This window comes from Ornithodoros turicata, chromosome 5, assembly GCF_037126465.1.
Source record: "Ornithodoros turicata isolate Travis chromosome 5, ASM3712646v1, whole genome shotgun sequence".
NCBI lineage: Eukaryota > Metazoa > Arthropoda > Arachnida > Ixodida > Argasidae > Ornithodoros > Ornithodoros turicata.
Window position 1 is genome coordinate 2113766 of NC_088205.1, and position 24831 is coordinate 2138596.

The window sequence follows — 24831 nt, forward strand, 5'->3', positions numbered from 1 at the left end:
CTGAACCGCTTTAGGGCAAACCAGGACCTTTTTCCCCTCTATCTCGGCCATGTACATGTTTCGTTTTGGTGCGTATATTCGTGTATCACTGGAAATGGAGCAGCAGCTAATTTAACCCTCTTGTGACCTCATTAGCCTGGATGACATTTCCATTTTTCTTTCTTTTCATTCTATTAAACATATCCTTCCCCACCTCTTGTGATGTAAAACGTATTCAGGGAATGTAACTGTATAGCAATGTCATCAATTGATTTTTCGCTGAGGGATATTACCGCATCGGTAGGAAAGACACCGATAGAAAACAATCGATTAGCGTCGCGGATAAGTGGACCTACTCCGGTTCAGGGCACTGCGAAGGATTCCTCGATGCAACAAAGGTGTACTGGAAGTCAACCGATTCACCACATCCGATCTGTCATGTCGTGCCAAGAAGGTGAGGTAGCGGTCGAAGAAGAAGATACTCCCATAATCAAAACCAAGGTTAAACATTACTCAAAAAAAAAAAAAAAAGAATCGCAGAAGCACAAGCGTACACAACGTTTAAAACGTTCCGAAAAAAGTTGAAGATTAGGCGATCATAAAATATTTTGTCTTCGAATCCTTTCTTTACGTCGTCGTCGTCGTCGTTTTCTGAGATTTGTCAACAAATGGTATTTTTCGAAATTTCAGAAAACTCATCTGTACAAAGGTGACATGGAATGCGTTGTGAATAAAGACAAGTTACAGAATCACGTAGGTAAGTTGCAAGTATTATTATATGGTAGTATTATATGGTAGTGTTAGATGACGAAAGAAGTCTTCTGTGAACTCCATTCGATATAAGCTTTTTCTTTCGCTGCCTCGTACCCACCTTGAGTGTGCTATAATAGTAAATCCAAAGGAAGAACTCAAAGTAACTAGAATGCGACGTCACTAATGTCTTTTCAATTGCGGTTGACGAAAAAAACAAACAAACAAAAACACGTAGTGTCGTTTGAGGTACTCGAACACCCACCCATATAACTCCCTTCAGGTCTTCGCAAGCTACACCGTGCTGGCGCTTGTGTGCCGTCAACGCGCCGATATCTCTTATTCATCGACGCAATCGGACTTTTTGTAACAGAAATGGTAAATTTCTCCACATGCGTCCAGTTTGCACCTGTTACTTCGCAGTTACCTTTACAAAACCCATGTACGCGATGATGAGAAAGATGTGAGAGTCAACGGAAAGAACAAAAGGATTATGTAGAGGGTCAACAATGAAGGAAAATAGTTAGATGCTTTAGAAAATGAACGCACTTAGTTTATCCGCGTCCTTCGGACTACTGCGTAATGAATCGCTCTAATAATGTGTTACTGCAGTTTCAGAATTAGGCAAGAAAGAGCAATACTATCAACGAATAGCAGGAAAAGGTCGACCATCTGCGTATGGCCTCGTCCACTCTGACCCCAATCAATTGGCGGCATACCAGTGGTCCGATCCCAGCGAAATTGATCGGTTAGACAGGTATGTGTATAGCCTATAGGCATGCTGAAGAACACTGATGTTGTTGTTGTTAATGATGCGCTAGGCACACGGTTCGTTACAGTTGTGGTATATTCAACATACTCACTACGCGATGTACATTTGTTCAACTTAGGCACTTGTTCGCTTTAAGAAGCGCGGAAATTCCCCGTTAAATTCAGTTTCACAAACATACATGAATGCAATGCTCTCATGTTGATGGAAGTGGTGAATTCTCCAGTGATGTGAGAGAAAATCATATCGCACATAAGTAAAAAACGATGCTATATAGCAGTACCGAGTTAAACTGGGGTGAGAGGCAAGAAATCTGTAGGCTGTAATATTGAAAAACTAAACAAGAGTGCCTAAGTACACATATGCACACATAAGTCACGGTGATGTTGGCCTATTGTCCACCTTCAAGGCTGATCTCTGCCCCATTGATAGATAGCAATAAAGGAAATAAATTGCACGTAAGGCTGTAATGCATTATGTGTGTAAACGCATGTGTGAAATGCATACATGGAATTCCTAGTGTTCGTGTCTAGTGCGCTCCCAAACAGGATGCAAGGTGCGCCGAAATTCGAGCAATGACCACCGGTGGTTGAAGATGATGCATGGTGACACGATGTATTTAAATGGGGGAGTTGCGGTACACATCCCGTTACATGTTGGACATTATGTGAGATGGGAATGAGATCGCTGGACTAAAGGGGATGTGACTCTTTGAAAAATGAGGCTCAGTGGATCATTCAGGCATTATATTAAACACCAGAGTACAGAGGAAAGAACAATTATTCTACGTGTCGTGGTTGGCGAGACGCAAACCCTCGAACAAACTTCCACATTGAGCTATAACGTCTCTAGGAGAAAGAGACTCGGCCGTTCCCATTGGTTCTCGAAAACACGTGACCTCTCCCGCGGCCGCCTCACTGGCGGAGATGCCGTCTATGATGTCAGAGCCGGATGAGTTTCGGTATTCCCCGTGTCTGTTTTTTACGAGTATGCCACCCTGTTTGCTGTTACACATGGAATGCAGGTCCACATCGATACACATAACCGCCATTCACATTTATGCGGCATAACTTGGGGTAACGTTCCCTTATAGGGACGGTCGCATCCGGAAAACCCATCGATGAAACCGATAACACTATCTTTCACATCGGCCGACAATCTACTTGGCAATTTTTTTTTCGTCCGAAAAGCGCTTAGATATAAAACAAACGAATTTCACAGATGCAGCCGCAGATACTCCGGCGACGTGACGTCACCCCCAAGGGAAGGAGGGAGCAAGGCGCGGTCCAGACGCCCCGTAACTCTGTGAGACGCCCGCACTGTCGTGGCATTCCTTTTCTCAAGGTTGCGCCTCCTTTCCCAAGCAGCACAATGCACTGAAAGTCGAGTGCAATAGGGGTGGACGGTATTTGTCTTATCAATGTTCCTTGGTTTCAAGAGTTTGTTCAAGGTCTTCCACCTACCCGTCCACCCCTATTGCACTCGACTTTCAGTACATTGTGCTTATTGGGTTGGTTCTTAGAGAGTGACGTTTTTTTTTTTTTTTTCGTTTTTCCAGAGAGGGAATTCCAGCATACTATCAACGTCCGGCGTCTGCTCTTGTCACGCATTTTATCGAATAGCAGTTAAGGGGGAATCACTTCTTCGCAAGATAATAGAGAGAGTTTGTTCGCACAGCGCTCAGAAACGGCGTATAATATCGTCAAAACAGAAGTACTGGCGTGTTCTCCTTGCTTTACCCTTGGCAATGACACATTTTGTAAAATTTCAGGACTATCAGTTGATTTGTATTGAGCCCGAAATCGCAAATATTTTAGTGGCAGCACAGTGGCAGCACGAGATGGCAGCACATGTTCGAGACGCACCAAACTTTAATTTATTAAGAATCAAGGGTTCAACCTCGTCCTCTAAAAAATATGTCATTGACTAGAGAAAAGCTAACAGAACACGCAGTACCAATGTTATGATGATCGTTTAGAGCGTTCACGTGTCTTGTGCGAACGAGAATCGCCCATAGATTTCTGAAGAAGTGATTCCGCCCTAAACTACGCCACTATTTCGCGGTGAATTTTCGATACCGTAGTCAGCGGTCCACGCTGAATAAAATGACACTATAGTTTCGAAGTGGACTGGAACGGATGCGACAGTCTCTTTATGGGCGGCACACGGACCTCATACGCTCCTATCACTCGGGCATTCTTCAATGATCAATTGATTGAGATCAATTGCCATTGAACATGTGCTAAGCGCCACCATTCGTACAACGTGTCAAGGTGTCAGGGAACATTGAAAACTTGACTCGTTGTACGTTTGGTGGCGCAGCGCGCATGTTCAATTCAAATTATCATTGATGACTGCCCGTATGACAGGGTATCACTCGTGTAAGATACTGTGACCGTTCAAAGAGGGTAGAGGGTACCTATTGATGTTCGTAGACAGTAGACGGGTCATACGAGCCGCGTGGGTATTTCGTCAATTTACTGTCGTGTTTTGCGTTACGTTGTTTTCAGGTGGTGTTTGACTGAGCGGGATATTCACTTGAGTGCATTTCACATGCCTTCCTCGGTAGGAAATGTTCCGGAGTTCAGTGAAATTTCGGACACCGAGTGCGACAGAGACCTGGAACGTTTCGAGAACGGTGAGTCATATTTATCAGTGGGTTCTATTTGTGGCGGCTGGCAATATGGTCAATATCAATGCGGCATATGATCCGTGCGGTCCTGCATTGTACCATTGTACGAGAAAAGGCGGTACACTGATGTCGCTGTCGTAATGCTGGTTGTCTTGTATAGTAACTGACACCTAGAACTTCCACGTAGCTCGCGTCTCTGGGGAAGAAAAGAAATAACGTTTATTTTCGCTTGTGTGTGTGTTTTGCAACCTCGTATGACTATTTGGAGCACTTTTTGACGTGCCTTCCTTTCGTATTTTAATTAAACTCTTATGGTAGCTGTATGCTGGGTATACCGCCAATCTGGAGAATGTCCAAAACTCCACCTCAAGCGGAACGCCAACGGAATCGTACACAGCCGTCCGTATACAGCACGACATTTCGATTCCTCGCGGTGTTTCAGTCCTTGTTTGGTTTGTGACCACGAAGAAACGTTTTATTCAGTTAAACAATCTACGAGGAATCGATTATTTTTTTTACATAAACACTCTATGCGTATTCCATAGTAACACGGTGTGAATTATGAACGTAAAAAACTTGTTTGTTCTGGCCGAATGAAATTGCGTGATAAGGCCTTCACTTAGCGGCTTGTCGTGCCTTTTCGTTGAACATGGAATTCATGTTCTGATAGATAGACCCGGCTTAATGGATTTTATTGATGTGGGTGACGTGATTTCCTGTTATAAAATTTCTGACCATTAGGTAGTTATCTGAAGTTACGCACGCAGTTCTCTTACCGCCGCAGGGTTTTTTTTTTGCTATCACTCCCGCGTTCTGATATTGTGGAGCCTGCCGGTGGTATCGATTGCTTGAGATAAGCAAACAAAAACAGTCAACAAAGAGGTTGCACACGAAACCAGGGTGTTCCTGGGGCAACTGAGTTCTAACAAAGGCATGAATACCGAGCTGTTTGGATTATACTTGCCACCACTTCGATCAATAATTTTCGTCGTTATGTTCGCTTTGTCTTTGGCGAACGTGCAGGATTTGAGATCGATTGCAAAAGAACCGGCATTACTGAACTGTCCTTTTAATGAAATGAGATTTGTCTTCTCTATATTTGCTTTTCTCTCTCTCTCTCTCTCTCCTGGTATGACCCTGGATCTCTCTAATACTATTGCTTTCTTTTCCTTTCCTCTCCTTTCCCACCCTAAAATTGTCTGTCCGAAGAGATGAAGTACAGGTCTTCCCTTCAGAAGCACAATCTGTACAGTGTTCACTAGCGCTGCGAAGGACAGTGTCGTCATATCACCAGCGGCTGCTGACCTGCCTTGTTACCATGAAGGACGATAATCACAATTTTGTTAATGTTTGTTAACAAGTACCTCGCGCCAGTCGCGAGGTACCATGTGTCTTTCTAGGAACGTGTTACATGCCGGGCAAGTTTCAGAAAAGTGCTCACAGATGCTGTTACATTATGATATACGGAGAATGAATTGTTTTACAAGAATAATTTGCCTTGTAAGGGTCTTGAAGGGAACTGTAAGACACACGGTACACCAAAATAGGTGCTTGTAAAGAAGCAGTTCGAGATACAACATTTTACGTCCGCACGATGCATCAGGGTGGCCAGGCAACTTTCCGGACACCGTAACGCACATTACCGCTGTTATTACCGCTGTTTCTATCCCCGACCCTTTGCTCTCGACTCTGTAAAGAAAGCCGTAAAGCTGGAAGCTACTCAGGTGAGTGGAAGCCATGTAGTGTGTACCGCTCCAATGAATGAGCGTGCACACATCCACGCGTGAACATTCAATAGCCCATATGTGAGACATAGGCTCATAGGTCACCAGTGGCGTAGCCAGACCTCCATGGTAGGGGGGGCTGGATACGAAAACTCGCGTCCCCCCCCCCGCTGATCCTGTGTCGACAACACACACATACTTGTGCACACTGCAAACTGAGGATTAAAAAAAGGAACGAAAATAGTTGATTTAGACGTTCACAGTACGATTACATGTATAGGCTGTCATGACCAATGAGGTGGTGTCACGAGAGTGGAAGTATTTTGAAAAGCTCATACTTTGAAAACCATTCAAGAGTGCTTCTTAGATAGACGCCATGAACTGCAAGAACTTTCGCGATCGTCACACTGGTCCCCCCCCCCCCCCCCACACCACATATTATGTTCTCGGATTTGCACGATTTGTGTGGGTCGGTCCGTGGCAGGTAGGGGGGGCTCGAGCCCCCCCTAGCCCCCCCCGTGGCTACGCCACTGTAGGTCACATATGCTCATGGGGCATATGGGCTCGTCGAACGCATGGGCGCGTAGCGCACATAGATGGGGTACATAGGCTCATGGGACGCATAGGTGTATCATATGGTGGGGCCCCATGGATAATGGTCTAAGGGTGTGTGTACGTCGAGACACGAGACCTTTCCGCGACACTGCCAAACTGGGCGATGGCCCTACATTTTGCTTAGGACACTGATGCACTGAGAGACTGAGACACATACCTCTCGGTCTCAACTCGCGGTCTCAACTCTCCGTGCTCGGAGAAAGGTATCAAGAAGACAATGCACCATTGTGGCTTGTCCCATCCTCCAGGTAGCAATAAACGACAGTGCAGAAGCTGTCTACATTTTAGTGGTATTTTTAGGGCGAGGGCAGTACTGCTTCTGAAAAGTGATGCGAGCAGGCATTGCGCTTGTACCATCCCACGATGGGCAATACAAATGCATTTGCTACACTGAAGCTCGGTCGCATTTCGCCTCGTAAGCCCTGGCGATATTGTGGTCTTGTTTTAAAACGGAGGGATGTATGCATGTGGGTGCGATTGCGTGTGTCCTCTGTTTGTGACGTCTGTGTTTTTGCGTTCGACCCAGTCCGGCAGTCCAAGTGCCTTGTGACTGCCCCTATGGTCTTCTTGGGGCCACGCCTTCGGACTGACCGACTTTGTGGTCACAAAGTACTCAGCACTTTAGTATTGGCTACTGACACCAATCTGAAATGACAGCGCCATTTGGAAGCTCAAACTGCGTTCGGAACGTCATGGGAAAAGTGAAGTCGCTCCAGGTCCAAATCATGCGCACGGCCTCACAACGAACGTCTCTCATCCTCCAGCCTAGAATACATCTGTATTCTAGGCTGGAGGATGAGAGACGTTCGTATGACGTAGACGTTCGTATCTGTATGTGATTTGTGGTGTTGTGCATATAGCTGTAGTGCTGGGCACACTGTCGCTGGGCAACGGCGCAGCCAGGGTGGGGTTTCAAACCCCCTGAACTCGTTCCATTAGGGAAATGGAAAACGGAAGTGAAATCGCCATGTGAAGTTTTCATACAACCTCTCCCGAAATATGTTTTTGCTACGTTACTACATGCATTCAGGTTATTCACCCAAGTGTACTGGAGTCGTCTTCACGTGCCAGACGTGATTTTAGCTGTCATTTCTTATTGTCGCCAGGACACCTCCGCTTCTCTGTAAAATGAGTCTTCTCCACTCGCCCAAATGCCCCACTTGCGCTGTTGAAGCTGATATTCAACATCTTCTCCTCGACTGCCGCAGATTCGACACCCCTCGAGCCACGCTCAGACTACGCCTACTCGGGCTGCGGTGCACAGACTTTTCTCTGGCCACTCTGCTCGGCACAGTATATGACATCCCACACAGCGGTCTGTGACAAAAGCAGCTTTGACGTTCCTCAGCGACACAGGTTTCATGAACAGCCTGTGAACTCAAGACTGAACTCAAGTCGTGCCATCTCATTCTTCAGTGCCCCACCATCACACACACCCTTATAGGCATTACAGTCATCTTTTTTTTTTCTAAAGTTATCTTTGTCTTTAATGTACCTCATCTTGCTTTCACCTTTTGTTAGTTCATCCTTTGTTTCCCAATTCTTTTCATTTTACTTTTCTTTTACTCTGTGCTTTCTTTTCTTTTATTATTATCTGTTTTTTTTTTTTTGCGGGATAGCAAGCCTACATGCCGTTTGGCTGGCTTTTCCTCCCCTTTTTTCTTTGTTCTAATAGATATATCCCCCCCCCCCGTCGTTTCTCTTGCAAATGTCACCTTAATGTGTGAGGAACAGCAGCAGTAGCCAAAGATTAAGAAGAAGAAAAAAAAGACCCGCTAGTGGGAGCTTTCGCTCAGAGGTGGCGCTAACATACAATAGCAGCGACTGCGTGCAATTGAGGGCAAGATACGTTCCTCACGCTCATTCGTGCTGTTGCTTTCGTAGCACAACTGCAAATGTGTCTTGCAAGAGCTTCACAGACAGCAGAGAGAAATGTCCTGAAGTGCTTGATAAAATGAAAGGCAGAATCCCGCTAAACCATGTATACAATACTTTGTAAGAGATGTAAGCGTGAAGTCAACCGCGGAGGGTTCTCACAAGCTAGTTCCTGTCAACTTTGAATGCCCGCAAGGAGCTAAGCGTTGCCGGATTGTTTTTTCTTGTTTTCAGTTCGTGAGACAAAAAAATGTATCGCGTTTCCATTGAACGTATTCAGCAACTGCTTGGGTGAATATGTGTCATGGTTATTTATATATTTATAGGGACACTTACTTTCGTTTATAATCTCCACCATTCAATACTTATATACTTTATCAGCATCATGTCCGAGCGGGTAAAAGCATTCGCTCCTTGGTGGTAGCCAAGGTCGTGCTGAGCTGAAGATCGGAAGGTGCTGGGTTCGAATCCTACCACCGACTGTGCTGTCTGAGGTTTCCCCTCGGATTTCCGGCAGACTTTCCAAAGTAATGTCATTACTGCTCCCCTTGAAGTCTGCCCAGGACTTGTAATAACCCCCGCGTCCCTCACTCCTTCCTACTGCTGTCCTCTCTGTCGAAAAGTCATTCGACAGAAGAGCTGCCAGTAATGCCTTACATTCCACAAATATCTTTACGATGAGAAAGAAAGCCATTCACAGCACGCAAACACGTGGCAAAGGTATGGCACCACCCGATCAACTCTTGCTGTCACATTTTCCAGTTACCTTCACCGCAAGTGGCAACTATATACGCTTCGGGACATCTGGGACGTCTAAAGACGTCTGTGATTGGCTTAGGTGGACTCATGACACTTACGAGTCACAATGTAATGCGCCCGAACGTTTCAAACTCTCAATTGTGCACAGACCGTGTTGCGTGCACAGCACATTCCCAGAGCACATTTGCGTGCTTTGAGCAAAATATTCGCGTTAACATTGTCAATCGACTTCGCCGTCTTCCTGGCATCGGCCACCTTCTCGTCAGTCATGCTCTCACTGTGCTGAATACACTATATGGCGGAGATACACGTCAGACAAACCGCAGTTCTTGAGTTGTCCCCAAGTATTGTTATAGTTACAAGTTGCTCTTCCATAAAAGTAACTCGTTAATGAAGCTGGTTACTGAAAAAAAAAAGAAGAAAAGAAGCGAGATGCCGACAAGTTACGTGAAACTCAGTTATTACGCGAGACTGAATAAATCCATAGAGCGTGTGAGCTTTATTTCCGGTTCCAAGTTCCGGTAAGCCACCTCCATGCACGTGCCACGAAGAATCAAGGTTGTGCTACTTTCAACGAGTGCGGCGAGAGAAAAAAAAAAACACGCAACAAAAATTTCGCGCATCGTCGCACAAGAGCTACGTAAGTCCGCCGAGTCTGATATTTCTTTCCCCTTCACCTTGGTATTCATGCGCCCTAAAGCTGTCCCAACGCCTGAGCAAATTGAGGTGGGGTCGCACGCGAGAACAATGGTCGCTTCATAAAAGCTACATTCAGAGTCGAGTTTTATGTACTTTGTAAAAAAAAAACATTTAGCCTTCCGTTTGGCAGAGAAAGTAGATGGGGGGCGTCCACCAGCGAACTTCCTCTGAAGGAAACGCGTGCCATGCGTGGACTGTGGATAAAATTGCGGGCGGCGTGTCGTAGTCCGTATTAGGTTTTAGACCCGCTGGACTGGCAACCGCAGTTCGCGTCTCCTATGCAGTACTCATGCTGTGAAATACTTTCGCATGAGACATTACCTACGCTGTGCCCTAGTGCATGCAGCGTGCGGTCGCTGTTGGTAGCTCGAGGGTCGTGCTAAAGACTAGGTAATGGTGGGTTCGAATACAACCAAGGTCTGCACTTTCTGATGTCTTACAAGACAGACGTCAGCAAGGTCGCTCTGAAGTCGGCGCATGACACACAACAATCCCGTGCCTGACAGTCCTCCTCGCTGTCTTCTTTCCATCTGTGTCTGTAACCCGCTCACATAGGCACGGTTGCTACGAGGTGCTAGCACTGAATTGTACAGAAACAAAAACATTGTAGACATGCTCTGAACTGGTCGTCCTCTTCGGCACCAAGAAAGCCACGGGAAGTCCTTGTCGCCGTAGTGGCCACAGGCATAAAACTGGGCGCTACACTGCTGGGAAAGGAACATGACATTGTCTTAGAAGGAATGTTTGGGGGGGGGGCAATGTGAAAAACTTGACAGTGTTGAAGGAAAAAATGAATGATTGGACAGAAGGTGAAGAGACTGAACCCGGAACTCCCCCTGCTCGCACTCAAAGGTATTACAGACGAGGAGGCCGGGAGACAAAACAAAATATAGAGGAGAGAAGAGAAAAGGTGCACTATCTCCAGCGAAGCCGCAGCCGACGGAGCGACCACGGCAGGACCGACGAGGAGGGAAGACCCCACCAAGCCCGACGTCCATTCAGTGTTTGGGGACTGTGGGAAGAAACAGTCAGCAGAAGGCGGTATCGGTGCCCACGGTTTTCCGAAGAGAAGGTTGCTAATATATATAGTTTTGGTAGTCCGCTACTCAAATCTTTCCTCGGTAGCAGCATTACATAACCGTGCATTCCGTGCTCAGTGTCCTCGATCCTAGTTTGTTCCATGTATGATGCAGTCCTGTTTGTGTGGTCCTTATCGTGCGTCACGACTTTGCGCGACCGCCTTCCATCGCAGACACGCATGTAACATGCATGCTGGTGTTTATGGAACGACTTGGTTTCGACGCTGTTGGATTTTGTTCAACGATGGGCTACGAAGTGACTTCAACCATGCCGTTACGGTCAGTTAAGGTCGCCAACAAGAGCAAATTGCCGCGAATAAGAGGAGGAACCGCCCGTTAACCCTTGTGTTAATCAACCAGGCGGGACACCAGGGGCATATCTTAAGGACATCGTTCGCAGACTGACGACCGCGCTCTAGCTGTAACACGGTTGGTTTGCTTCCCCGGCTTTTTGTTACTGGAAGTAAAGAAGTGGGCAGCGTTGAAGTGCCCCTGTCGTCATTGTTTTTGATGCATATGCGTCTTTGGCTGTGTTCATTACTGCAGATAGCGGCGGCATGTGAGGATTTACAATTGTCTGCGTGTGAGGTTCAAATCCGTAAAAAATAAAAAATAAACGCGAACATGCAAGGAACAGTGATATTCGTCCCTAATAGACCAACCCTCGTTCAACCAACCATCTAGTGGAGGAGAATAAATATTAGTTTTTTACTGCGTATAGCCTAGAGCCGAAATATAGTACGCGTAGGTAAATAATATAGGATCCCCTTTTGCTCCGGCAGAATCTGGTGAGAAAGATAGGTGTGATAAAGGTGGCACCATGTTTTCGTCTCATTTAGATATAGAAGCTTGGAATTTACGCTAAACGCGTTGCTCACTCGGGACAAACTATTACAATATTTTAGTATATCAGAGATACTGTGTTCCTAAGGTGACCACCCAGCTCATTCCAATATAACTCATACTAGTACAACTCTTGCTATTACAGCTCATGCTCTTACAACTCATCCTACTACAACTCATCCTACTACAACTCATCCTACTACAACTCATCCTACTACAACTCATCTTGGTGCAGCTCATCCTAGTACAGCTCATACCACAGTCAACTCATACCAAGACTTTTCATAGAGGGACAACACATACCAAGACAACTCATAACAATACCGTGAGAACTCCTAGGGAGGACAAATCATACCGAGCGAACGGATACCACGCTCTTTGCACGACGCATACCGCTTACACACAATATGAGGAAAACAAAATCTCACACTGATGAAGGAAATGTACGAATCCCACACATAACACTTACTGAAGCACACTGAAGGGTCGTTGAAACGCGTTACATGGGAACTGATGAAGTTTGAAAAGAAGCCAAGTGGAAACTGTCCCAAAACAGCAACTTTAGTGGAACGATGAAGAATTGGGAGCTTCATCACCAGAGGACGATACTCTACCCCATTGCTGGCGGTGAAATGGAAGTGAAATGAAATAATGAATCGCCTCACAGTGAGGACCCAAGTAGTTAAAACTTTAAAAGTGTCCCACATTCCCGTCGTCGCGTGGAATATTAAGACACTAATCATTTGAGCAGGTGAACGGTTCTGGCTTATGACAATGCTATACGCAAGGAATCGACTGGCATGCTTCCTTCAGGCGTTGTTTTCGTGATGCCTAGTTCTTCTCACGGTTCTACTAAGTTCGTCTAGTCAGCATGAACAATGGATTGTTAATTCTTGGCAAGTACTGTGAAGTATCGCCCGCTAAAGGGCGTGCCTCGTCTTTTCTAGTCGAATTGTCGTTGAGAACATTTCGAACCGATATTAGTGACACACAACACAAACCCCCCCTGCACTTGGCTGCCACTATACATATCGCGAAAGCGATGAGCAGAAAATTAGCAGTGAACTGCAAATCATTTTAAACAAATAATTCAGAATAGTCAAAGGTAATGCAACAGTTACTTAAGAAAACAATTGACCTGAAAGGATCAATTCAGATATTCAAGAGGCGTCACGAAAACAACGCCTGGAGAAGCGTGCCAATGGACCTCTTGCGGATAGCATTATGATGAGCCGAAATACGGGTTGAGGTCCTCCACCTGCTCAAAGGATTAGTGTCTTAGTATTCCACGCGACGAGAGAAATGCAGGACAATTTCCTTTGGTTTCTTTTCAAAATTCGTTATTTCCGATGTAGTGCGCTTCAACTATCCTTTCAGTGTGCTTCAGTAAGTGTTATTTCTGGGATTCGTACATTTCCTTCACTACAAGTCACATTCTGTGATATTTTATCTTCATATGGTCTTTCCCGTCACGACTTGAATTGGAATGAGATGAGTGTGGTATGAGTTCACCTGGTATGATTTGTGCTAGTACGAGTTGTCCCGGTACACCCTAAAAAAAAACAAAAACAGGAGCAGATGGGGAGTAATAACAACTTCTAGTCCCCTAGCCACGAAATTTACTCACCAGGACTGCAAATAGTCGCTGAACTTCGCAAATGGTCTCCTGGTCTCCTGAATGCAATAGCCTAGGTAAATGTGTGCTCTTCGTGAATTTGGTAGAATAAGGCTATATAACTTAGCTTACTTAGCAATTTTCCACCCACATAGAGGAAAAAAATAGTTAGTGATTCGTTCTTGCGAAATTTGGCCCACTGCATGTCGCAAGATTTTATATCACTCGACATATCACGGTTGTCGGTTTAGTTCAAAGCATTTTCATTCATGCACATGAATTATGGAACTAGGACTGTTAGAACAGCCCCTACTCTGTGTTATTCATTTAGTCCCGTACACCTACTCCCTAAAGGGATTCATTTTTGCGGCAATACTAAAATTACTCATTTTTTCGTAGAGTGTATGAGTAGTCCTGGTAGGAGCTGTCTTGGTGTGAGCTGGGGTAGAGCTCATTTCGTTTCTACGATGAAGACATCAGATAATTCGTCACTCGCCTAACACTGCGTGCAGAAACAAAATGTTGTAATTACACCCTCGTTCTGAAGCTTTGACTATAGCGCACGTTCTTATGAAACATTCGTCAGAAGGGGGCATATCATGTATTTAAATGACCCTCACTACAAGAACATAACACGCAGTGCTGACAAACACACCACACTTAAAGTTGCTCAGATGTTCACTCCTTATCTCAACTCATCGAAAAGCAAAAGCAGACCGCCAGGAACAAAGGCCTCCTTTACTTTCATATCGAGCTGCTTGAGTGCATGTGATGGTATCACGACGAGGAAGGGAATCAAGGAGACAAATGAGTAGGTGGAGCGGATGAAATATCTTCGCTCTACACACCACGAGCGAGACTGGTGAATATTTTGCATATTGCACTGGTGAGGCGTGAAGTAGTATTCGTTTTGGTTCAATTACATTACGTTTTAGCATTGTGCAGGAGTTATAACGAATATTCAGTCCTGGTCGAAACTTTTGAACTACATGTTGAACTACATCATTTTAACTCTCTTATCTGTTTGTACTTTCTGGATGTAAGCGTACTGGGGTAGCCAGTTCGAATTCGTCGTAACTCACTCCCCATTCTTTTCTTGATCACATCACCAGCACCATCGCAAACACTGCAGTAAGCATGAAAGGCTCTCCTACCAACGTTTCATCATCACCACCGCTAAGCACTGCACAGACTTCTTGCATTTTAAATTCATTAATTCATTCATTCATTCATTCTTAAAGTACATTAACGTTAAATATTTTGGATGAACATCCCCTTTATCTCAGACTTGACACAACAACGAAGTGCAGAACCGATAGAATGTCGTCAGACTTCACATAGCGGAAGACGTTTCAGCAGTTCATCAAGCCAGATGTGACCACCCTCTTGTCATGGTAACTATTCCGACGCGTAGTAGGTCTAGTGGAATTCCAGGGAACCTCCTTCATTAGGTACTAGTTTAGCCTACGCCTCTGCAGGTAACCTAGACAAAGGAGTCTTTCTTTTTATGCGAATGGCACTTTGTCTCACAGTTGGCGACAAATGATGCAAAACCGAAATGTTTTCACGCGTCCAAGGAGACGAAAAACGATTGGCGGTAAGAGTTATGTGAACTGCGCTCCTTTTTTTCTTTTTCTTTTTCTTTTCGCTAAGCGAAGACCTTGAGAAGGAGAAACCTTGCTGCAATAAGACACACTTAGATCGGCGTTGCTGTACGGGTGGTTGCACCAGAACGGAATCAAGGCATCAAAAATTGGGTGCGACGTACATACGTGCTAGAAGATAGCATGGTTTTGTAACAGTTTCCGCCACTGCTATTGTGTAAGATCTGTTCTTTCATGCAGGTCCATTTGTATAGTGATACTATTTCACTCTTCGGAAACCCATGGATGGAACAGAATAAGGGACGATCGTCCATGAAACCCAGCCACGGCACCCAGGACTGGGTGATCGTGGTTGTGGCGTTGTGAACGCTTGCTGTAGTTGGTCTCGCGCTGGTGGGCGACGTCTCAACTCGCGCTAAACTGCCATATTGAAAAAAGGTCTGAGGTAACCTCAGGAAATCTTCTGGTTACCCCAGAAATCTTGAGGTTCTGCTGAGGTAACCCCAGCAACTCCTAGAGTTACCCCAAGACGCCCTAGAGCTGCCCCAAGACTACTTAGGGCTGCGCAAAGACGGGCTTGGAATAAACTAAGAAACCACGTGGTTACCCTAAAATGTTCTGTGGTTTACTCAGGACTTTCTGGGGTTACCGTAGAAATCTTTTGGGTCTTACACCTAAAGTCCCAGGCGTCACCTCAACATATTCTAGGTGTAATAACAAAGTTCGAGGGATGGCCCGCAAATAATCGGAGGAACTGCTGACAGGACCCCAGCACAACACACGTACGACAGTGCTGTCTGAACATCTACTTGAGCCACCCCAGAACAGGGCCCGTTTGCATAAAAATTGTGCCAGGGTCCTTAGTGTAACGAATCTCGTATGGTGTGGCCTTTCCTGTGCTTTAAGCACGCGCTGGTGCCATGCGAATAATGAATTAGTAACACATTTTCTGGATGACTTTTCCTGTCAAGATACATAGATCCCCCCCCCCCCCCAAAGTAAGCAGCCCCAGGAACTTGACTGCCCACGAATGAACTATTTACCAAAGAATAGCAAGCCGTCCTCTGTCGCTCACATTTCGTGCCACAATAAATAGACCCCCCCTCCTCAGTGTGGTCTACCACATCAACATACAACGCAAACTGACAACACAATGATTTTGACAAGTATGCACCAATGTAATGCAGGGTGGCATGCAGTCCTTTTGAAAACTTCGTCCGGTTTTACGCCAGAGCCTGAGGTGTTAAGCTATTATGGGACGTACGTTTGGATTTACCCCAGGTCGTAGGGTTACCCCAAATGTCCCATAATACCTTAAGGACTCAGGCCCTGGGGTAGCCGCAGGAACAAATTTTAAATAGGGTGAAGGTGATGGTAAATGATGACGAGTGTTTGTACAATGCCCTGTCCATGTCCTGGTTCTGATAACCCTGAAGCCACAACGCTGACTACCAGGACGGTCATTCACGCCACTGCCCATGAACCAAATCAGTGTATACCTCACGGTGACCACCTTTCGTTGACTAGAGGACAGTTGAAGTGTATATAATATGTGGAAAAGTACGCGATCAACAACTCAACACTGCATCCGTAACGCGCGCAGAGGTGTTACTCCAGGAGGCCTCCGCATGCAGAAAAATGCAGGGGGGGGGGGGTATGTAGGTTTCATTTACGCGGCAAAATGCAGGGGCTTAAGCGGTGAAAGGTAATATCAGAGCTACGGCGAACATTTTTATCAAGATATCTTTATATTCTAGCCGCCTCAGTGGATCAGTTCTGAAGAGATGTTGCTGCATTTATTTTCTTAGATGCATTAAGGAGAAAGATGCCTCGGTGAGTCATTTCTAAAGAGATGTTTTTGCATCTGTTATCATACATGCATTTACGAGGAAGAATCCTCAGAATCCACGTCGAGACTGGGAGGTACGCGGGTTCGAATCACGGTGCCGGCTATGCTGTCTGGGGTTTTCCTTGGGCTTTCGTCAGACGGGGGGCTTGCAGACATATGTGGGCCCAGTTCCCTTAGAAGTCGGCCCAGGACGCACATTCGCCAGGGCGTCAATCGTGACGTTGCCCACCTGTGTGAGACCGACAACGGCGTCCCTTTCACCACCACCACCAACACCCTGGGTGGATCAGTTCTGAAGAGATGTTCTTGCATATGTTATCATGCATGCAATACAGAGGAAGAAACCTCGGTGGATTACCTCCGAAGAGATGTTTCTGCATTCGTTGTCATTCGTACATGTATTTAAAGACGAACAACCCTCAGTGGATTAGTTCTGAAGAGGTGTTCCTGCATTTATTAGTACACATATATGTTAAAAACAGACGCATCGGTGGGTCAGTTGGGAACGATGAACACAACGAAGTTGGCAATGTGTCTGCCTACCGATACCAATGTCGCGGGTTCGAATTCTGCCGAGGACGTCAGCACGGTACAAGTTCCTTGGGCACGTTGTCCTCTCACGAGGGACGTTAAATATAGCGTGGTGTGCGCCGAGGTTTCTGCGCACGTTTAAGGATCTCACGTGGGCAAAATTAATCTACAGACCGAACTATGTGGCGTCGCTCACCATTATAGTGACCTCTTAGCGATCTTAGCAAAAAAGAAAAAAAGGCGACACGTCATACGGCTACATTGGGCTTTGAAGCACTGTTACCAGGGGCGGCACATGTCCCGATATGTAAGGCGTGCAAAAATAAATTCGCGAGAATGCCAAGCTGACACGGTTGCACCCCGTACGGTACGCGTCAAGCGAAGCGTGTAACTGTTACTGCACACAAAAGGCTGACATATCTTTGGCTCGCGCAGCCTCCTGTGTCTGGCACTTAACGCCAGCGGGCAGGCCTTCACTGACCTTGTAAGACGGGAATCGATCTGTCGTAGAAACAAAAAATCGTCTTCAGGAAGTCGAAAACAGTGGAGTCTCACGTTCGAGCCGGTGCAGTAATACTTCCTAACCATTAGCCTGATATCCCGAGACAGGTTACGATGAAGTCGTCAACCTCCACCTGGCGACACACGATCATTTGCATTCAAGAGCATATGAAGCACTCTATCGACCGTCAAGATTTTTTCCCACCCTCAATCTTCGGTTCATTAGTAAGAGGAAATGACGCCGATCCTGGCAATGGCACATGGCGGGGCGCTGCAAAAATATCGTGCAGAACAAAGTAACACATGGAAGAGTCGTCTTGCATTGCCTCTGGCGTTGACCGAAAAATTCGCTGCCAGATTGATTGAGGTATTAAATGCCGGCGGAGGGTGACGAAACTCGGCGAAACGCGAGCCAGCTTGACATTTGATACGTGGTTGCAGCGCGTCAAGCAGGATTTATTTACGGTCCGTTCCGGGTCAGCATGTATAGACCGAGCGCAATTCCATACCAGGCAGATCATGCCAATGCCACGGACCCTTATGTGTGCACAACATTTGGTCAGCGAGATATACTTAGACGTTGGTAGCATGCTCTCCCACTGATCACAAGGTTGCGGGTTCGATATCTGCTGAGGGCGCCAGCAACTCGGTGGCAGGGTATACAAGTTGCTTAGTCACGTCGTCTTTCACGAGCGACGTTAAACACAGTAAGCCCTGTACTCAAATTTCGGCGCACGTTAAAGAACCCTCTGGTGGAGGGGGGATATGTTTAATGATAACAAAGAAGAGGAACGAGGGCAGAATTAGTCAACACACTGTAAACTGAAAAACACGCATATGGGTGGGTGTAAATGGGTTTGTCCTATAACTCGCACCACTTTTTACACCGTATGGTCTGGAACGCCCCTTTTTGGAGGGTGTATTCTGTGTAAAACACCCTTTGAAAGGGTGCTTTTCCTTGAAAATGCCTTCTTTTGTACCCTTTTATGAGGGTGTAAGCTTGTTAAACACCCCCCTAAAAGGGTGCAAAAGACGGCATTTTCAAGGAAAAGCACCTTCTCAAAGGGAGTTTTACACAGAATACACCCTCCAAAAAGGGGTGTTCCAGATCATATGGCGTAAAAAGTGGTGTGAGTTATAGGACAAGCCATTTACACCCATAAGGGTGTTTTTCAGTTTACAGTGCAGACTGACCGCTGGGGTGTCGCACGTGATCGCAATTGTCTCGCGACGTAAAGTCGAGACTTATAAACTCCAGGCGTCGCGCTTTTCGGTCCTGCCACAACTTTGCAAACGAATGAAAAATATTGAAAGCGACTTCCCGCATGCGTTGTTTGTTGCATTGGGTTTAGAAATAGCACGTTTTCAAGTTCCACCCCCTGTCCTCCCACTCCTTCCTCCTGTCCTCTCTCCACCTGTCCACGTCTGTACGCCGTTCATAGCCGCAGTTGCTTCGCGGCGCTAACACGAAACGAATAAATAAATTTTCAAATTCCCACATGCGCTGTTTGTGGCATTGGGTTTAGGAATTGCACGTTTTCAAAACCTGCTGCCTACACAGGTACGTCTACTCGATGCAGACTGATTTCCGGTGCTTGTCAGTGTCACTTTCTTATAACCAGTTCCGTGGGTACGCGACATGACACTTTCTTGCTCCTGACCCCGAATCGTATGAAGCTGAAAGGTATCGTTAACTAGCATAATTACGAGGCGAAGATGAACGGATATAGTTAAACTGGTCACCGTTATGAAGTAGTTACCTGTGCACCAAAGCAGGAAAACCTGAATGAAGACAGGTTAAAAAATTTAAAAAAGCTCACCCTTTGGGAAACCTGGCGACAAAGAGGGTTAAGGTAAGAGGGTTTCGCGTCTCAGGGTCAGGTAGCTGTGTGAACCAGTTAGTGAGGGTATGTGAACGAGGATAGAGAAGAGGCGCAATGTCCGTAACGATGTACCAGAGTTCGATGGATCTGTAAAACAAAGAGCAAATCAAAGGACGTTGCTATTTATCATGATGACTTATCCAAAACAATTGCCCATACGACAAAAGTCATTGTGCTACTATGACGTAGTTATGTGGCATCGATTCGGGAACGCTTGTAGCAAGGGGCGGGCAGTATATGCAAGGCTCCTAAAATTTGGCATGAATTTCAGATGCGATCGTTCCCTTTGACCGTACATGCTCCAGCAGTAAGCAGGCGATAAGTATGCCCTGTCGAAACGCGAATATTGCAATCATATTGCTATGTAATGGTGGACTCGAGTTGTTCCTACATCGACATCAATAATAAGCCATTCGCCACTGTCAGAGTGCGTGGGTGTTGGCCAGTACGCCAGCGGGTACAAGCCAGGAACGCCACATAGCCCACTTGGCGATTCTCTCCTTTTATTGAATCAAGCTGTTCGTGTCCACGACAAAAAAAAAAAAAAAAAAAAAGAACGTCTTTAGTCTTGCATCCCGCCAATTGTGTTCGCTTTTTTCTTACTGTGAACTTCTTCCGCTATTTCCCATCTCTTTTTCTCTTCCTTCGATTAGCTGGCGTCACAAAGGTGACCCACACCGCTATTTTATGAAGTTGTAGTTGGTTTGACGACCCTATATTTCGAACGCGCAATAGTAGTCGCACATCCTAGTTCATGTTATTGTTAGTCTACACGAATCTGTTAATAGTTAATACTATGTATCCTTGATGTAAAGAATTTTAAGAATTGTGTAGTCCCGTGATAATTATTCTCAGCTTTTTTTTTGCAAGAGCACAATACACAGATTCGTCTGTGCCTGGAAGACGTAGCTAATGGCTGGATACTGAATACACATGGCTGCTTGCTGCCTCCATCGATGGGAGTGGAAAAGTGCCTTAGCTCAACTTGACAGTACTCGCGTGCCAATCAAGGAAGAGAGAAAACATGGCACAACGTCAACATTTCCGCATGTCACAGTGCCGCAATGCCTTTTGCTATGAGCGGAGTGGACTGCTGCAATACTTTCCACGAGTAAATAGGAACAGAGCGCTCCCTCCATTTCGAACAGCAAGCTTACTCGTATAGATCAAGATGGCTGAATTCTCCATCTGTGTTGCTTGGCTGAGTCCAGGGCACTGCGAGCTGCAGCTTCCGACACAGAAACACTGTCACGCATTTCCAGAGAGAGAGAGAGAAAGAAAGAAATATGCGATGAATTGAGCGCAGAACGTACCATATAACCGCCCCTGACGTCTGGGATCCGACAGAACGCCATTGTTTGTGCAGACAGACGAAAAGTAATGGCTTTTTCTCTCCGGATCACGAAGTGCACCACCTCCCGCAACCCCTAGAAAACGATTAGAGCCGAGATGACCAGCAGCTAACGCACTACAACTGCCTCTCCATCGTGTCTCAAGTGGTCAGAATCCATATGGATTACGTCACGAAACAGATATACCCACGGTCACCTCTTTTGCGTCGGTTCTGCAATCTGCAAAGGGATCGGTTACGGAAGCTGAAAGTCGATGGCTGTAGAAAGTGACAGTAATTATTTTTATTATTCATTCACGAAACGTATTCTGGCTACAATGTCGTGCTAAACAACGGCAGAAGTACAGCACCCAGCGTCGGAGATTTCCTTCGAATGTTAACTATGGAACCCCTTGTGGTCATATTATATTGTCGTCGTCGTCGTGGTCGCCGCCACCTTGTGGTGAGAGCGGTGAAAAAAAGTCTCCAAGTCGCTCCCTATTCACAGTTCACGGCTCGGTACTATCCGTAGCGCTAGTCTGCGGCACGTGCGGCATGTCGTTACCACGACCTACTAGATTATAACGACCATGTCATAGGCACCCCTTCCCAGCGCCGCATTTTTGGAAGCCAGCGGTGGCGCTTCTCATCGTCCCAGTTATTGCTTCCTCAACTTCTACAATACTTTATACTTCAGCTTACCTTAGTACTTCTGTACAAGCGGTGGACGTTCCACAGATGCTTTATTCTGAGTATGATTATCATCATCATTCTACGCGTTTTCATAGGAGCTATCGCTGTCGTCTGCTACGCCAGTCAAATAATTCAAATTTCGATCGTCCAATCGGGGCGTGCCGATGAGTAGCGCCCCTAGCGGATCGTGCGGACGGGCTCCTCATAGGGCTTCCTGATTGTGACGTGGTCGTTATAATCTAGTAGGTCGTGGTCGTCACACAAATATGGGTTGACACACCTTACCTATAGATCTTCTCCCAATTATGATAACAGAAGCAATACCACAACAAACAATATCAGAATTTTAGAAAGTTTATGGCTCATCCAGCCCTCGCTTAGTAGACGCTCGCTGTGTTGTTACATGCCATCTTTTCTTTGAACTGTCGTTCATTATCTACATCACACGTAGTAATTATGTCCTTGTCAGGATTCTTTAACGTGCGGAAAAATTTAATCACGGAGCACGCGTTACAATTCACATTTTATAAAGATACTGAAGACAGCAAGTCAGCGCTTCATACGCGCAGTCATACTGCCTGTAGTTTGATTGCGAGTCCCACGCTTGAACGTTTCGCCTTTCGAGGTTGGCATCCGAAGGTTAACTGCAGAGCGTAACTATAACCACGTGACCCTTGATGGGGGCTGCACGGTTTACCCTGGCGATTCACTTTGAAAGCACCGAAGCGAAAACGGACAACGTAGAGGGTGCTGAACGATCCGGATAAAGCCTATCATTTGACTGAAATGCAGCCATTATGCTCAGCTTCATTCTACGAGACGCACTAGACTGATGGGGCAACACAAATAATTCATATCGAGAACGATACAGCCGATGAGCACATAAGACTGAAGCAACAATGTAGCAGAAATCAGCCTGAACAGAACCGTACAGAAGCGGAACACGTGAATGTTCGTACCTATGTTTTGAAGCAGATAGAAGTGTGGCACAGCAGCTCCGTAAGGTGGAACAGGTGAACTCCATGGCTCACCAGGCCCGTAATGGGCTTTCTGTTCCGTAATGTTCCTCATCTCTAATAGTTATGAACGAACACAACGTAGAAACAAAGCCTGATTGCTTAAACGACGTGACGTAACCATCAAGAATACGCCAATCGCGGTAGTTCTTTCAGCGGCTGTAGCCACGAAGAGACGCATGGGCAAAGCATGGGAAAGCCTGTGTTTGAAATGGACTGCGGTGATTGGACGACATCCTGCCTTTTCATATCTATACGTGCGAACGAGTGAGAGATATTAAGCAGACCTTCCGTGTCCAGACGGCGTTGTCTGAACATGATCCAAACGTGTCACCAATACACAGAAATAATGTGTGTGTGTGTCCACAGCTATGTATTTTCTTAGAGGTTATCTTTTCTATGCAGCTTTGGTAAGGACCCATACTCCTCGCAGCAGACGTTAGAGTACAAGAGTGTAAACAATGATCAAAATGAGTTTACGTGAACGGCATTTATGCGTTTATAACATAGACTAAATTTCCATTAACAAACATGGAACAGGGCGATATGTAAAGGTGGTTATGTGTATAAGTTGGTCAGAAGTGCGTGTAGAGCTGCTATACCGGATTCGTGTGCTGCCGCGCGCAAAAGCAATAGAATGCATGTGTCGTGCAGAAACATAGTCGACGTGACGTATGTGGCGCGCGACTGCTATGTTCTTTTCATTTTTATTTCTTAATTATCATTTTATTTATTGTACTCCATCTTTATTTTAACTGAGTAGCCGGCTCTCTTCGTGAGCCCTACATTCTTCATTTTATTTTTCCTACACCAATCCAAACCGAACAGTCGAAGACAAAGAACCCGACCCGTACCTGTGAGAAACCATACAATTTAATGATAATAATAATTGGGGGTTTACGTCGCGAGACAAACCATACAATGCGCGTCGATGAATAAGCGGATGGAATAAAATACAAATAGCGTTCACTCCCCCGCTTGTCCTTGGATTACTATATTACTTGACTACTAAACAAGCCTAAAGACGAAATCGATTCCAAACAGAGGACGTGTTAATTTCCTGCTTAACTAAACCGACATTAATGCAAGGGGAACGATATGTTTATTAGGAGAAAAAAGAGGAAAGGTCAGCCAGGCTGATGCCGGCTTGCTATTTTTACAAAAATCAGAGCAACGACAAACTTCGTATGCATTAATGCAAGCTTGCTACAGCTCATACTGCTTTCTAATCCAATCCAATCCAATCCCATCCACCACCTCATGCGTACTGCAAGTTTCGAACTCGGAACACATGCCACCAATGAGCGACTTCATGAACACGGATTTCTATTTATTGAGAGTTGTGCGTTGGAGTCACTCTATTAGGACCGTGTGATTCATTGTGCGCTACGTTAACCGGTGATTTGACCTTTGGCCGATAGTTATCGCGGGAGAGGCAGGTTTTTCTCTTCTATTTTTTCCCGTTGGTGGGGGGGGGGGGGTAGAGACGTAAAATGGCTAGTCTTGTTCTCATATATAGATTCTATCATTCTGGTTCTTCTTATGTTGCCCCTGCGCATTTTTTCTCTCGTCGTGTACAGCATCCTTACAAGCTAGAATCAAAACTACGTTACACAGACTCACATAAATACTCTACTGCGGCTGGGCATAAATACTGCGGCTGGGTATTAGAGAATGGAACGACCTGTCAACAGATGTTGTCGCACTGCCAGATCTTTGTAGCTTTCATACAGTCTGCGAGAAAATGTTCTTTTGGTCGTAACACTCGTCTCAAACTTGTGTAAATATTTCTCTTATGTGTTCCTTTTTTTCCCCACCTTATCTAGGCCCTTACTTAAAGGGTCTTTAAGGAAATTAAATTAAATTGAAGGTCGGTAATTCGAAATGAGATTGTGCAGAAGAACTGTCTCTTTGTATAGTTCCACATACTAGACGCTCTGAAGTGATCCGATCCGACGTCTCAATTGTATTTTCGTATCTCAACCAAGCAAGTAGCAACTTTTCGGTTCACACCAATGCGAATGTCGCTTGATTTCGGGACCATTCGGACGAAAAGGAGAACAACGGTCCAACTTGCTCCTGAGC

General features: G+C 45.7%; 1 protein-coding gene across 1 annotated transcript in view; it reads left to right on the plus strand.

Annotated features, from left to right (window-relative positions):
• LOC135393791 (cell adhesion molecule Dscam1-like) overlaps window positions 1-24831 on the plus strand; it is a 384001-nt gene that overhangs the window by 318971 nt on the left and 40199 nt on the right. The window contains exons 27-29 of the mRNA XM_064624063.1: window positions 670-736; window positions 1342-1486; window positions 4009-4136. Coding sequence (XP_064480133.1) covers window positions 670-736; window positions 1342-1486; window positions 4009-4136 — 340 coding nt within the window. The remainder of the gene's footprint in view (window positions 1-669; window positions 737-1341; window positions 1487-4008; window positions 4137-24831) is intronic.